At 39.3% G+C, this 16,374-nt stretch overlaps 1 protein-coding gene across 1 annotated transcript; it reads left to right on the forward strand.

Moving 5' to 3' along the window:
* The first annotated feature begins 705 nt into the window (after window positions 1-705).
* On the forward strand, window positions 706-16,092 carry LOC142464593 (olfactory receptor 6B2-like). Its single transcript, XM_075567966.1, has 3 exons — window positions 706-714; window positions 13,522-13,635; window positions 15,133-16,092. The coding sequence occupies exons 1-3, from the start codon at window positions 706-708 to the stop codon at window positions 16,090-16,092; spliced, it is 1,083 nt and encodes a 360-aa protein (XP_075424081.1).
* Window positions 16,093-16,374: the final 282 nt, after the last annotated feature.

Below are 16,374 nucleotides of genomic sequence, written 5' to 3' on the forward strand. Positions count from 1 at the left end.
TTCATTTTATTAACTGTTTTGTGTTGTCTCCAGGTCATCGCTTGTCTGATTTCTTTTTATCATTAATCCTATTAAAGGTTAGGTTTTAATCATTTTATCACTTCCCCTATCTATAGATCTGAGTGCTGTATCAAAACAGTTCTTTTCTTGCTTTGGCAAGTTCCTGTCTGTTTATTAACTTTTCTCCCTGCCATTCCTTCTCTATCTCATCTACCTTAGATTGTTACAGCATCTTGGATTTTACATCTGTGTTAAACTCATGTAATCTCTGTAAATCAGTTTTGCTGACCTGAAGAGAGGAGAACTCTCGAAAACTTGTCCATTAATATTAATTGTTAGCCCAAATAAAAAAGGTATCACTAATTCTGAAGTACTCATTTATTCTGGACTATCGCAACTGGACTAACACGGCTATTTCTATGTATTTGTAGAATCTAATCTGGTTGGAATATGTTAAATTCCAAATGGACAACAAATTAGAAAATGTTGAAGCTGAATGGTTTACTGTACCAGAGATTGACCCTTTATTTATACAGCTTGAAAAGTGTTCTTGACAGAGGTATGTAATAGTAATAATAATAATAATAGCATGTTCTGGTGTAGCGCTGAGGCACAGGGAGATAAAGTGACTTGCCCAAGTTCACAGGGAGCCGACACCAGGAATTGAACCAGGTTCCCTTGCTTCAAACTCAGTCCAGCCGGACGATGATTCAGGTATGTTGTTATTTCTGTATTATATTTATATGTAGCCTGCATTATATAGAGCACTACAGTAGGTAGAGAATAATGTAACATTGCAAAATTTTAAGCAAAGACATTATAATTCCATTTGGAAGATATATTCCCCCTGGCAGCAATTTAGCAACGTGACCATACTGTACATCACTAAACACACTGTCCTATCTGCCATTTTTTGGAATATAGGATTACCATAGTTTAATAAATTTACTGAAACCCTCCCATTGGGTGGGAATTCTTTTTTTTCCATCTACATTTTTTCTATTTGCAGTGAACCAAGTTGGGTTTTTTTTATTGTGGAAAAATCTCAATTTAAAAAAAAATATTTGTTTAAAAATGTGTAACCACCTTTGCATATATAATTTTATATTTTGATATAAATGTTTTGCTTTAGTAGTTAGAGGTTTCTGAACCCTGAAATATTTTAATATTTGAGAGTAAAATAATCTTTGGTATTATTGTAGTTTGCTCTAATAAGGATTGCTGATTAAATGGGCGGAGTAAACAATTGTAATAGTGTGATACTACAGATGGGAGGAGTCCATGTCTGACTGTAGGCTTATGTACTGTACTAATTTAGGTTGTTTAATATGAGAGAAAAAAGAAACAATTTTGACTATAGCGCTAAAGTGTCTAAAACTAATCAGTGATATGACAAATAGTGACAATATTACACCCTTTACATAAAGGTTAGGCTGCCTGATAAATACTGCCTTAGTACAGACAGAGGCTTGTCCGGGATGGGAAGGGAGCGAAGATAGCAGGGATACACCATGAAAAATAAAAAATAAATGCATACAATAGTGTAATAAGTTCTTTTCAATCTGGATAAAACATGTATGTCTTGGCTCTATAGCAATGCCTACTTACAGCAGGTCAAAAGGTAAAAAGCATTGATCTACACAGCAGGTAGAAAGGTGTCAGGATCTTCAGGAACAACAGCCCAGGTTTACAGCATAAGAAATCAGCACCTCAGCTCAGACGTCAGTAGATGTGAGTGGATCAGAGACATGCAAAAGAAAGGCAGACCATAGTGTCGATCGTGCATAAAATTTATATAAACAAACAACAAATTTTAGGAATTGTACTCACATTGTGTACGGCATCATTGTGTACGGCATCATTGTGTACGGCATCATTGTGTACGGCATTAGTACAGACAGAAACAGAATGTGAACAAAAATAAACCTGGCGCCAAATAAATGTCCAAAATGGCAAGTCCTGTAATCCTCAGTAAAACTGCACGGGTACTTTCAAGCCATGGAACGAGAAAAAAGACAAACAAAAAAAATCATAGCGTAACACTGCTGGGTAATGACAGTCTATGCTATACACAGAACATTAAACATTAAACAAACTCCTAGTGACAAAGCTAAAACTTATTTATTAAAATATATAATGAACTATGCCATTAAACAGTGGCTGCAAGGGGTTACTGAACAGTTGATCGTCCGAGATGTAAAATCAAAACCCTACTCACGAGAAGCAGGGTAATATCAAGCGGTGGTGGTACAGTGTCACTGTCCAGGGGATGATGTCAGAACAGAGTTTCCACTTACTTGCCCGGATCTCACTTCTATCACACACGGGGATATGTCGGTGGGGGAAGCAGTCTCTCTGGGGCGCCCATGCTGGAAAAGCGTGTAGCTAATTCCCCTCCTTCTGCTCCTCCTCTCCGCCCGTCTGAAGACGCGCGCGTGTTCCCGTGTGCTTAAGGTGACACAAACTCCTCCACTTGCACAGATCTAACAGTGCTACTGCGACCAGCTAATCAGGCAAACCTCTATGCAGACACAAGGGTGATAGATAACACCCACCCTACGCGTTTTGTAGAACGAATTCTACTTCCTCAGGGGCTACTAACATGATGCCCATGGCTACTATTAAATACACTAACCAATTACAAATTAATTAGTGATTAAAGTGATATACACTCATAAGGCCATGTACATCTACCTGTCACTAACAAACTACATGAAACAAACAATACATGACCCATCGTTACTGGAATTATACAAATAATACAAACAATAAAATTGCAAATAAATGGCATAAAGGACATTCAAGCACCAACAGCAGTTACCATTATTATATTAACCCTTCATTCCAAGATCCTAAACGGACATGAATTAGCCTAGCCAGATAGTATAAAAATTAACCAAACATTTAATAACACCTTGTACAAAGAAGGGGAAAATATTTTGGAAATATAGTGCTTGTCCTACACCTTAAATTAATATTCTTCCATTCTATTAACAAAAACTACTCTGATCCTCCAATATTCACTTTGTATTACCTTAGTTAACTAAAAAAGACCCCAATTCGAAATCAATATTAAGCCCATTTGGAGAAAGGGATTTTAGTTCATATATCCCGTCTATTGATATGTTTAAATTTATCGCCACCTCTCCAATTCGGTGTGCATAACTCAATAGGTTGACATATCAAGCCTTCAGGATTCTTATCATGGTGTATCGAAAAGTGATGTGATACGCTGTGTGTGGTCAAACCATTCCGAATATTGTAGACGTGTTCATAAATCCGTCTCTGGAAGGTTCGACCCGTGCGACCTAGATATTGTAGGCCACACGGGCACTAAAGTAAGTAAATAATAAATTCAGACTTACATGTAATGAATGAATTAATTTTATAAACCTTGGCAGTCACATTGGATCTAAACTCTGTGCTACGCACACCGTACTTGCATGCTGTACATTTTACACAAGGTTTAAAACCTTTTGTGGCCTGGGTGTCCTTCCCTTTTCTATCTCCATTACCGAGGGGGCAGCTTGAGGCCAATTTGTTCTTAAAATTGTTAGCCTTTTTAAAGATAATAGAGGATCGTGGTGTCAAAATCTGCGATAATGTTGCATCTTGTAATAGTATTGGCCAGTGTTTGGAAAAAAATATTCCTAATCTTTGGGGCCATAGCATTATACTGGGTGACAAAGGAGACCTTATTGCGAGTTACTTGTTCATCCTTTTTCACTCTATATTCCAAAAGTTTGTTTCTATCCATTGGATGTACTGAGGTCAAAACTACTTCTAGTTCATCTACCGGATAATTACGTTCAATAAATGTATTTTTAAGTTTGTCCGCCTGTTTGGAAAAAGACTCCAAACTGGAGCAATTTCGCCTCAGGCGGACGAACTGACCCTTTGGAATGTTACGGATCCATTGTGGGTTGTGATGACTATCCGCCAATTAATAATTTTTGGCCTGTTCGGGGTTAAAGAATGTCTGTGTCTGGATCTGACCATCAACTGTGCTTATATTTAAGTCCCAAAAAATCAATTTCTTTAGTGTCAAAATGACAAGGAAGTCTCACATTTTTGTTATTGCTGTTGAGATATAAGATACATATGTCCAGTGACTCCAAACTCCCATCCCATATAAAAATGATATCATCAATGTAGCGCCACCAGAGCACAAGATTTGCACCAAGTGGGCAGTTGTTCCAAATAGCCTCCTTCTCCCACTGGCCCATAAATAAGTTAGCATAACTTGGTGCAAATCTTGTGCCCATGGCGGTGCCACATACATGTAAATAATACAGTAAATTAAAACAAAAATAATTGTGCATCATTATAAATCTAATCCCCTCCAACAGAAACATTTTGAGAGCAGATGACATAGTGTGTTCATCCTCTAGAACCTCTTGTATAGCCTGACATCCCAATTGGTGATCAATTATGGTGTAGAGGAATGTAACATCTCCTGTCACCCACACATAATTAGACTTCCATTCGTCATCACGCAGGATTTGTAAAAGATGTGTTGTTTCCCGTAAATGTGATCTAAGTTTAACTACTAGTGGCTGTAAATGATAGTCAATAAGTTGAGATAAATTAGATGTGAGTGATTGGATACCTGAAATAATAGGACGACCTGTGGTTCTTGAAGACATTTGTGTATTTTAGGAATAAAGTAAAATAGTGGTAAACGTGGGTGTGAAATATTCAAAAAATCATATTCATCCTACGTGATGGCTTTACTGGCAAGCCCATTGTCCAACAGGATCATCAATTCTGAATGGTATAAGTCAGTGGGGTCCCTGGCAAGGGGGAGGTAAGTGGCAGAGTCATCAAGAAGTCTTGATGCTTCTTGGACATAATACATTTTGTCCATCACTACCACTCCCCCCCCCCCCTTATCAGCTGGTTTAATAACAATCGACTCATTGCTTGCTAATGCTTCCAAAGATGATTTTTCTTTCAAATTAAGATTATGATGTTTGATTTTGAAAGCAGAACTCGACTGTTCCAAATCATGTTCTGTGTATAGCATAGACTGTCATTATCCAGCAGTGTTATGCGATGATTTGTTCTGTTTGTCTTTTTTCTCGTTCCATGGCTTGAAAGTACCCGTGCAGTTTTACTGAGGATTACATTTTGGACATTTATTTGGCGCCAGGTTTATTTTTGTTCACATTCTGTTTAATATGAGACACTATATAGTTGATCCACAGAATTGATATATAACTTTATTTTTTTTTAAATATTTAATGGTTTATTCCCTAGGTTGGACACAGAGACTCCTTACATGTATAGTCTATTTCTATATTTTTGGTTTTAGATGTTTCAGATTATGTGAGTTACAGTATTGCTTTATGCTTATTGATTTTTATCAAGGAATATATTTGTTTAGATTAGCGTAGATTGCATATAATGATTTGACCAATCCGATCATTCGGAACGGAATATAAAAATGAGATGTCTAATAGGACCTACCCCTGATGATGTGGAATGGATCCACGAAATGCGTAGGGAATTGTGGAACATTTGTTCCTTGAACTCTTATTTCACTTAGGAGACTCTGTCCTGGATTATCCACACCAGCGGTGGAACGTTTGCAGACTTGAATTTGCATACTCTGATCTAAGCGGACGGTTCGAACGCTCACCCTGTTGTGCTGAGCACCACTTTTGGATGCGCCTGACTGAACTCGTACTGGAGGGACACGGATTAACACTGTAGTCGTGATTGTGGTGATATAACCTTAAAGAATTGCTTTGCTGTAAGGGCATTACTGTTTTTCCTGCTTTTTATGCATATTCAGTAAAAATGTGTGTCCCTCTTCTTTCCGTGATACTATACACGAAGTGATGTGTATGAAGTAAATGAGACTCATCGATGGTGATTAATAAAGTTGTAGTTTTGTATGAATAATGTTCCTTTCTGGCGCCAATCATCGCCATACCAATGACCAGCCTGCACGATTCCAGCATCCTGACAAGGTAACCAAAGGTGAACAAGCACATTTAAGAGACATTTGATATAAACTCCCTGGGAGCCCAGGCAGGGAGGGTTCCACTTTTTAAAATTCTTTTAGAGTTTAAACATTTTATTTAAATTTAATAAAAATAAAAATTGAACCGATCCCCCCAGTAAATAAAAACAAATTAACAAATGTGAGGGTTGGCTTATATTTAGTTCCATTTGAAAATCTGTTCTGAAGTTTGATTCGGCGTTCAAAAAAAAAGATTCTTACACACTACTGTACATCAAAAACAAAGCAAATACCCCCAAAACACCTTTCTTTGCATTGCTCCTGCAATCTCCCCATTGTATATACATACAGTATAAAAGTAACTTCATTGTAGAACAGATTTTCACATACAGTATCAGGGCTTATTTCTCCAAATAGTAAATATTTCTCTAGACACAGAACATACTCAAATGTTATAACTTGAAATGCAATAAACAGTACAGTATTTGACAGAAATGATCCAGAGTTCACAACAGCAATGAAATGTGTGTATCACTATCTTTTTATTTTTTAACGTATATTTTTTTTATTTTTCAGGAAACATGGTAACATAAAAAGGGGGGAAGGAAATGAGGGGGAGAGGGTACAGAAAATAAAAGGGTTGTGGGGTGGGAGGGGGTAGAGCGGTGGGGTAACATCCATCACTGGCTTCATGCAAGAAGCAAACATTCCATAATACTTGTTGCATCCTATGCTAGGTCTAGATCTACCTAACCTTTAGTAGTCCTTTCTGGTTTCCTTTCTATTTTATGGTTCCTATTGGGTTCTTTCATATGTAAGTCTCCAAGGGGTCCCATGTTGTCAAGAAGGTGCTGTATCTGTCGTGTATTAGGCTTGCAAGTCTCTCCATCGTCATTATATAAATTATCTTGTGCAATACCTCATTGATCGGGGGGGGTCGTTCTGTTTCCAATGTCTTGCGATTAGAGTTTTGGCTGCGGAGTTTTGCTGCGTTATCAAAAAGTCTAATTTTCTGTCAAGTCCCTTGGTCAGCTTTAGTAGGAGCACTGTTTCTATATCCCATGTTAGCTCCACCCCTGTTGCCCCTTCTATTAGGCGTCTAATTCTTCCCCAGAATAGAATGATTTTGGGGCAGGACCACCATATATGTTTAAATGTACCTATTTGACCGCAATTGTGCCAGCACATATGGGAGGTTAGCGGAAAAAAGGAATGGAGGCGAGCTGGTGTGTAGTACCACCTGTGTAGGACTTTCAGGTTTGTTTCCCTGATCAGGGAACATCGGGAGGCTTTAGCTATCCTTTCGTGGATTTCTACCCAGTCCTCTTCCTCTAGGGGGTTTCCTATATTGTGTTCCCAGTCTAGGATATTTTTGCTTGTTTGGTCATCATATTGTTTCAAGAGTGTCTGATAGAGTTGGGCAATCGTCCCTTTATTGTATTGACCACTTTGGAACAGGCTCTCAAAGTTGGTGAGTGGTCTGTTCCAAGTGTCACTTGGTTGAATTGAGGAGACATAGTGGGCCAGTTGTATGTATTGGAATATTTGTGTGGTTGGGATATTGTATTCCTCTCTTATTCCCATGAATGATTTAACTTTTCCTCCTTGCTGCATGTCTCCTAACTTAGAGAGCCCCTTCTCATCCCATTGCTTAAAGATATTTGAGTTGTGAGCTGGTGTAAATTCGGGGTTGGATCCAATGGGTGTTAGGGGTGAGGGGATGGAGGAGATCAGCCTGTGCTTGCAGTTTTTATCCCAGATGTTTAGGGAATGCAGTAAGACTGGGTGGGCTCTATAGGCTATTTGCCTGTTCCCCTTTTTTACCCATAGAAGAGGCGCTAACTCCTTTGTCCCTGCTTCTGCCCTCTCTATATCCACCCACGGCTTTTTCCCTGGGGCTGCGGACCAATAGATTAGTGGGCTTAGTCTAGCCACTTCGTAGTATTTTGCTAGGTCTGGTTGGCCCAGGCCACCTCTGGCCAGGGAGAGGGCCATCAGCTTCTTCTTTATCCTAGGTTTTCTACCGTTCCATATAAATTTAGTTATCTCTTTTTCCAGATCTCTGATTATATAGGTTGGAACCGTTACTGGGAGCACTTGGAATAGATAAAGTATTCTGGGTAATAGGTTAATTTTCACTGATATTATTTTACTCGTCCAAGATATCTGGTATCTTGACCAGGATTCCAAGTCTTTTTTCAGGTTTTTAATAAGATTCGGGTAGTTTGCCCTGTAGATATCATCGTATAGTCTCGTAATGTATATTCCTAGATATCTCATTTTGTCTGGCATCCATTTTATTGGGAATTTTTTCTTTAGTGCGCTTTCTAGTTCTTGAGGTATGTGTAGGCCTATAGCCTCTGATTTTGTGTTGTTCACTTTAAAGTTTGAGAGTGTGCCAAATTCGTCTAGCGTGTCAAATAGATTTTTTAATGAGGTATCTGGGTTAGTCAGAGAGAGTAAAGTATCGTCCGCAAATAGCGACACTTTATATATATTGTTTCCTATAGGGACACCCTCTATCCCTTGGTTCTCTCGTATTCTTGAGGCTAATACCTCTATGCACAAAGCGAATAGCATTGGGGAGAGTGGGCACCCTTGCCTGGTACCGTTAGAAACTGTGAATGGTTCTGAAGTGTAACCTGAGGTGCGAACTGTGGCTATTGGGTTGGAATATAGCGCCTTAATGCCTTTAATAAAGTTTTCATGTAGGCCCATCTCTCTGAATACCCAGAACATAAAAGGCCAGGCCACTCGATCAAAAGCTTTCTCAGCGTCTAACCCCAGAATCAGGGTAGGACGTTGGTTTTTGTTACTGTTATGGATAATGTTGATTACTCTCCTGATGTTATCAGAGGCCTGCCATTCTGGGGTGAACCCCACTTGGTTGGGGTGGACCAAGGAATTTAATACTCTGTTCAACCTGGTTGCTAAAATTTTGGCGAATAGTTTTATGTCTGTATTGATCAGAGAGATGGGCCTATAACTGGAGCATAGCGCCAGGTCTTTTCCTTCCTTTAGTATGACAATGATAGAGGCCTTTAGGGACTCTTTTGGTGGTGCTTCTCCGTCTAGGATCTTATTGAACCAGCGGATCAGATATGGCTTCAACGTGTGTTTGAATTTCTTGTAATAAAAATTAGTGAACCCGTCTGGGCCCGGGGCTTTGGAGTTCTTGAGAGATTTAATGGCTGCTGAGACCTCCTCTGATGTTATCGGGGTTCCTAGTTAGGCTGATTCTGATTCGTCTAGTTTGGATAGTTTTGTTTTTTAAATGTATTCGTCTAGCTTTGTATCGAGCCCCCTATTGGCTCTATCGGGGTTTGACAAGTTATATAGATTACTGTAGTACTGGACAAACTCTTTATTCATTTCAGCCGGGTTGAGTGTTAGGCTGTCTTGATTGGTTTTTATGCTGTATATATTGAGGTTTGCTGTTTTATTGCAGAGTTTTGCCGCCAATTGTCTGTCTGCCTTATTGCCTTTTTCGTAAAAGGTCTGGTTTGTCCATCTCATTGCTTTTTCGGTATCTTCAATCATTATGTTTTTAAGTTCCAATCTATCCTTATCTATCGCTGCTCTAACTATGTCTGTTGGGCTTTGTGGTAGGACTCCTCGTTTTCTCTGATACTATTGTTTAGTTTATTTATCCTCTTGTTTTTCTCATTTTTCCTATGGGAGGCAATACTGATTATCTTGCCTCTGAGAGTAACTTTATGCGCCGCCCATAGTGTACAGTCGCTAACTTGCCAATTATCGTTTATTGTGAAGTAGTCCTGTATAGCCTTTCCTATAGCTTTTTTAGTGTCTGGTAACCTGAGCAGTAGGTCGTTCATTCGCCAATGTGTGATAGTCGGCCTTTGGTGTAGGTCTCTTATAGTTAGTGAAACCGGGGTGTGGTCTGACCATGTTATATTGTCTATTTCTGCCTTTATTATCCGATCCGCCAATTCTCTAGATACAAGTATATAATCAATGCTACTGTATTGTTTATGCGGGGGTGAGTAGAAAGTAAACCCTTTGGTTATGGGGTTCATTAGTCTCCATGCGTCGACCAGCCCACCCAGTCTTATGCTTTGTTTTAGAGCGGTTGATCTCTTCCGTCTCGAGTATTGCTCTTTGCCCTTGGGCTTCGCCTGATCTTTGTTGCAATCTATAACTGTGTTGAGATCACCTCCAATTATTAAGTAACCCTTCTTGTATTGGCTTATCATCTCGAAAGCCTCATTAATGTAGCTTTCCTGATCTGTGTTGGGGGCATTTAGGCTTACTAGTGTTAGTTCTATCGTGCCTAGTTTACCTGATACAATTAACATTCACCCGGCCTTGTCTCTCTTTATTTTTTCTACTGCAAAGGGGATACTAGTTCTAATCAGGATGGCTACTCCTGCTTTTTTGTCTGTCGCAGGTGAATGATAGATTTGGTGAAAGTTTTTGTCTCTTAATCTAATCATGTCTGCTCTATTCAGGTGTGTTTCTTGAATCATGTGTATATCGCTTTGTCTGTTTTTGAGGTCTCTGAACAATAGTCTCCTTTTCATGGGAGAGTTCAGTCCCCAGACATTCTGCGTTGTTATTTTTAATACTTTAGCCATATGGTGTTTAAATTTTTTTGCGCGGGTGTTTGGGTGGAGGCAGCTTGTTCTTAGGGGGTGCCTTGTGGAGATTTTTCGGATTTCGGGACCGTATCACAGCTATTTTTTTGGTTGTGTTATGTTGTGTGCCTTTAGGTGTAATCCAGTGTGGATGAACTGGGGAGAACATTGGAGGAGAACAAAAGTAACCTTGGGGGATATTAACGTGGAGTGGTGTAGTGCCCTCTGGTGCTTTGGGCCTTTGACTCTGCGTTTGGGGTGTTTGGGAAATGCAGGGTCAAGAAAAAGGGAGGAAAGTGTGTGTGGGGTGCAGTGTGGTACTTGCAGTCTGGAGAGTATTGGTTGTAAACAGTAGTCAGCTCCGCTTGGACTTCCGTCGGTGTGTCGAATTGTTGATCAACCTTCTTTTCTACTAAGACTGACTGGAACTTTTCCACTGTACAGAACTTTCAACCCAGTGCTTTTCAGGCCCCCTTGAACTGTGATTTTTATTAGTTTGTTTGTAGTGATTATTTTATCTGGACTCTCTCCCTTTAAGGGCCAGTGGCAGCCATCTTGGATTACCAGGTAGGAGACGGCTGCAACAGAGGAGTTCTCGTTATTGGCTGGCCTGCCCCCTTCACTTCTCTTTGCAGAGAGGGGTCTCCTACTTTCTCTGCTACAGCAGGGGGGGGAGGGGGCAAATGGTGAGGGTTAATGGTGTCGTCGCCTCCTGCTCTGCGCTACCCCAGAGGGGCTCCGGCTCCAAGATGGCCATCTCCCGCCCCCTCCTGTCCGCGAGGCCCCCTCCGGTCCGTCCTGAACCGTCCCCCCTCCTTCTATACCTCTGCTGCCGGTGTGCCACGGTCCCCGCTTCTTCGGCTCTGGTTTGGGGTTCTGCCTCCGCCGCCCGGTGCTCCGCTGCAGCCTTCGGTGCGCTCCTGTTCAGGCACGTGCGGCGGCCATCTTGTGCACTCGGCTGGCGTGTGTATGGGAGGCTCGCGCTGCCAGTGTCTGCAGGTGCTCGGGGTCCCGATTCTCCGTGGGCTTCTCGGCCTGGATGTCAGCGGTCGGTGGTATGTAGTCAGGGGATATTATGGGCCATCCCTGGGCTATTTTAGCTGACTTTTGGCTGGGATTATGTGGTTTAAACTCCCTGTTTGGACGGAGCTAATCTTCCCTGCGACTTGCTCGCTCTGCGTCCAAGCCACCTATCACTATCTTTTTAATCACATAAAAATTTGCCAGAGCCCCTGTTAATAGTAACCAGTGGGATTATTTGAAAGATCATTATTTTCAGAAGGCAATTAATCTGTTTTGAAAATACTAAATTCTCTATGGACACCGATTAGAAATTGTTAAAGATGAACACTTTACCTGAGATATAAATAAAGGCTACGTGACAGAAATATCTGGTAGCTTCCCATGTCTTGGAAGTATGGGACATAATGGCTTTCAAGTATTGACTATTAACTGAAACAGTTTGAAAGAAGTGTTGTGGACAGAGGTATACATATATGTTCCAGCCCAGTGATGATTCAGGTACTGTATCTTGTTATTTCTGCATTATATTTACACATAGCTGACATTATACAGAGCACTACAGGAGATTTAAATACAATTCAACCCCGTTATAACGCGATCCGTTACAACACGGATCCGCTTATAGCACGATGCAAGCGTGGCTATCAATTTTCGTATGTATGAATACTTTACAACACGATTATTGGTATCTTAAATACTTTATTGTACAATGCATAGAATTGTACATTATTTCTAACGCGATCCGCTTATGACGCGATGTGATTCTTTGGACCCCAAGCACAGCGTTATAAGGGGGTTGAGCTGTAATATCATACCGACGGTTCCCTTGCTACTTAGCTACTGTGACAAGAAGTCTTCAGTAACCCACACTCTATAGAATCACTGTGTTTTGCTCTGAAGTACTGCACATAAATAATAGAGATGTATTAAAGCAAAGACTGTAGCCAAGAATGTATGCAGTCTTTTAATTGTAATCTCTGTCTCTTGTTTTGCTCAGCTTGACAAATTTGCCCTTTAACTCTGGCGTGTGTAACAATTATTTTTCTTCCTTTCCGTCCTGACATTTTTGGACTATAGGATCAACCATTTTTTAAATTAATTTACCGTAGAAAATATATAGAAATATATGTGGATGTGAATAGAAAGAAAACAAGTCTTTTGTTCTGTTTTTTTCTATTTACCTTTTTTTCCGTTTGCTGTCGACTAAAAGTAACTTTAAAAAAAAGTTATGGCCCGTACCAGACTTAAAAAGAAAGCTTTGACATGCTGGAAAAAGAAATTGTAACCATATTTTAGAAAGATTTATGCAATATTTATGCTAAGTAAAAAGGGAGAGAGGCTTCTTCAAATAAATCCCTTTTTTAGTTAATTAGACAATGGAACTACAAGTTTGTCAGTAGCGGTACTATGAGGTTGCAAATAGAAAAGTACAGTAGCAGTACTAAGAACTCCCTAGCCCGCAATCTGTACATTTCTACTTATATTTATCAGATTTGTCTTTAAATTATTAAACAAACGGTTAATCTATAGACCAAAGTTAAGTAACGCGTTGTTTCTGTAGCCCCTTTGAATTTCAGATACTGTAGATCTTCCTGGCTATCAACTTACATCAGATTTATGAACACGTTTTTGTTTTTTGTTTTTACGATTGACCCACATATAAATATAAAAGGATACAGTGTGCCCAAGCACACGTTTCTTTCTTTCCATTGATACATAGATTTCTACATGTATACAAATAAATCCACTAACCCCAATATACAAATAAGTAACGATTTGAATGGCTTATGAATTCAGAGATGAGATGTCCTGGTGGTGTCACCACTTTAACTAAAATAGAAAAAAACCTCTTATATATTATTAAAGAGACAACCCGAAGAAACGTCTGAATTGATATGCATGGCGCACTCACGTAAAACATAATACATGTTACAGGTGATCAGCAAAGGTGGTCCTGCAACAAAGTGGATCCCACCGTCAGTCTACAAGAGTCAAGAAGTTGGCACTCAAGTAGTCATTGTAGAAAATGATCAAAAAGATTTATTGATGGTACTGTAGTTCGACGTTTCGGTCCGCTTGTGAGCCTTGTTTGAGAAAGAACCGCAAGTGGACCAAGACGCCGATCTACCATCAATAAATCTTTTTGATATTTTTCTATAAAGACCCCTTGAGTGCCAACCTCTTTACTCCTTTGATTTTTTTATGAGCAGCATCTGATTTACAGCCTTTTGTTACTGGTAAGCAACAGTGTACAATAAATAGTTGGATAAGAAATATTTATGTCTGGGGTGTATCCTTTAATTAAGCTATACTTTTTTTTTTAGCTAGATTGTACTCATTTTACATCTGCAGAACTATCAATTGCTCAAATGAATTAAATGTAGCAAAGGTTATTGCCCCTGCTGGCACGTTATGTGGGTTATTCGGTGATATTCTGTGTTATCACTGCCATTGAATCCTATGGAAAATCTGTGATATAACAGTCACTGTTATAAACGGGGGCAATAACCTTTGCTACATCTGCACAAACAAAGAAGCACAATAGGAACAAACTAAGATACACATGTACCAAGTTAAAACTACTGTAGTGTAATTCTGGCACAAAAATGTTTCTCCAGACATACTGTATGAATGCCTTTTATACATAGCATATGATTTTCTGCCCCATAGTTTCACTTATTTTTTCTTGATATATATACATAAATATATATATATATATATAACACAGAAAGAAATCAGCGCTAGGACTAACACAAATTAAGTATTATAAGTGAGTAAATGGGTGACTAATAAATGTACTGACCCAGGTGAAATGAGCTAGCAGGATGCAGCCCTAATGAGGATATGCCTATCCTGATTAAATGGAAGAAAGAAAAAAGGCACACTTCTGTATAGCAATAAAATAATAGAAAATGTATTAATTAAGCAAGGAAGGCTAGGTGACAGTATTCAGCTACCTTACATAGAATTCCCCACTGACCGGCCTGTCTATACATTGCTTAGCAGGTTCAACATTTGTTTTTCTTGCTCTGCACATCATATATGGTTTATGCGTGTTCCATATACCATATTACTGTACATTATAGTTATCTCATTCTATGTTTAGGTCAGACTTCATGGTGTAGGGATACCTTGGGGACAGTTTTATCTTATTTTGTGTAATTTATGTTTCTTTAATAAATCAATTTATATATCACCTTTGCTTGAGTGCTTCTATAGGGAGCCTTTTCTTTTTCTTTGCAGGTATTCATATATAGTATGCACCGACGGTTTTTACACGTTCTGGTCAGACTCTGTACTGCAGCCCAATTACACTGCTGATTTAGGTTTTTGTATGAAATTATATTACCTTATATCTTCAAGCTGTGGTTAGAGATTAAGCATTATTTCCCAGTAAGCCTCAAGTATTCACAAAAGCAAAAGTCAACTTGACTTTCTGGCAAATGTATGTTTTGTTTTCTGTGGACATAACTAATTGACCATTAAATAACTGTAAAAACTAAAACTGTATTTCAAACAATTTTTTATTGCTGTTTGATTTTCTAGGTTACCAAAGAACCCAACGTTCCGTACTTTGGAAACAAGACATTCATCACAGAGTTCTGGATCCTGGGTTTTCAAACCCTTTATGCCATCCGGATATTAATATTTTTTCTATTCTTCATTATTTATATCATGATACTAGCAGGGAATCTCCTGATCATTGTATTGGTGTCAACGAGTAACCGCCTTCACTCTCCCATGTACGTGTTCCTCAGCAATCTGTCCTTATCTGAAATCTTCTTTACCACATCTATTATACCCAACATGCTATATGTCATTGCGTCTGGCGGGGGAACGATGTCTGTTGTTGGCTGTTTCACCCAGTTCTATGCTTTTGGCTCCTTAATATCGACAGAGTGTTTCCTGCTTGCAGTCATGTCCTTTGATCGGTATTTGGCCATCTGTATCCCATTGCGTTACAATTCTCTTATGGATCGTACTCTTTGTTTCCAATTAGCTTTTTGGTCTTGGGTGCTTGGTTTTCTTTTGCCAGTGATAACAATGGTGTTTATTAGTGAAATATACTTCTGTGGATCCAACGTGATTGACCATTTTCTCTGTGACCTTGCACCTCTTCTGAAATTGGCATGCTCAGACACCTCCAAAGCAGAATTGGAAGTCTTTGTGTTGTCATTTTCCATAATCATCTTTCCCTTCACATTCATAGTTTTGACTTATATAAGTATCATCCGCACCATTCTTTTGATTCCCTCAATCACAGGGAGACAGAAAGCCTTTTCCACTTGTAGCTCTCATCTGACTGTTGTCTCTATATATTATGGGACACTGATGTTCATGTATTCAGCACCATCAATCAATATGTTTCCCAATGCAAACAAGGTCATGTCCCTACTATACATTGTGGTAACCCCATTATGTAACCCCATCATCTACAGTCTGAGAAACCAGGAAATCAAGGGGGCCCTGCAAAGGGTTATCATCTTTAAACATTTTTCCTATTGATGGGTAAGACATTTTGTATCAATACCATATGAACAGCGGTATATAACCATATACCCATCCTTAATCCATTCTAGAAAAAGTTTGGACTGTTTGGATTAAACAATTTACATTGTGGGTGTACAGTGTGCTGTAATTCTACTTCTGTAAAAAATATAAAATAGTTTATTGACTTGTAAAATATTGCAGACATAGTATGAATGGCCAATCTTGCTCCATGTAATCAGGACACTTTACTCCAGTCCTAGTTTTCTACTTCTGGTCCAAGTGCCTTCGGGTTTCTAT

The sequence above is a fragment of the Ascaphus truei genome, chromosome 13 (genome assembly GCF_040206685.1).
Source record: "Ascaphus truei isolate aAscTru1 chromosome 13, aAscTru1.hap1, whole genome shotgun sequence".
Classification (NCBI taxonomy): Eukaryota; Metazoa; Chordata; class Amphibia; order Anura; family Ascaphidae; genus Ascaphus; species Ascaphus truei.

What these genes read in the sequence shown, in the direction of transcription:
- LOC142464593 (XM_075567966.1), top strand. An exon ending in ATCAAAAAGATTTATTGATG is followed by an intron (nt 13,636 to 15,132) that starts GTACTGTAGTTC and finishes TTGATTTTCTAG; the next exon opens with GTTACCAAAGAACCCAACGT.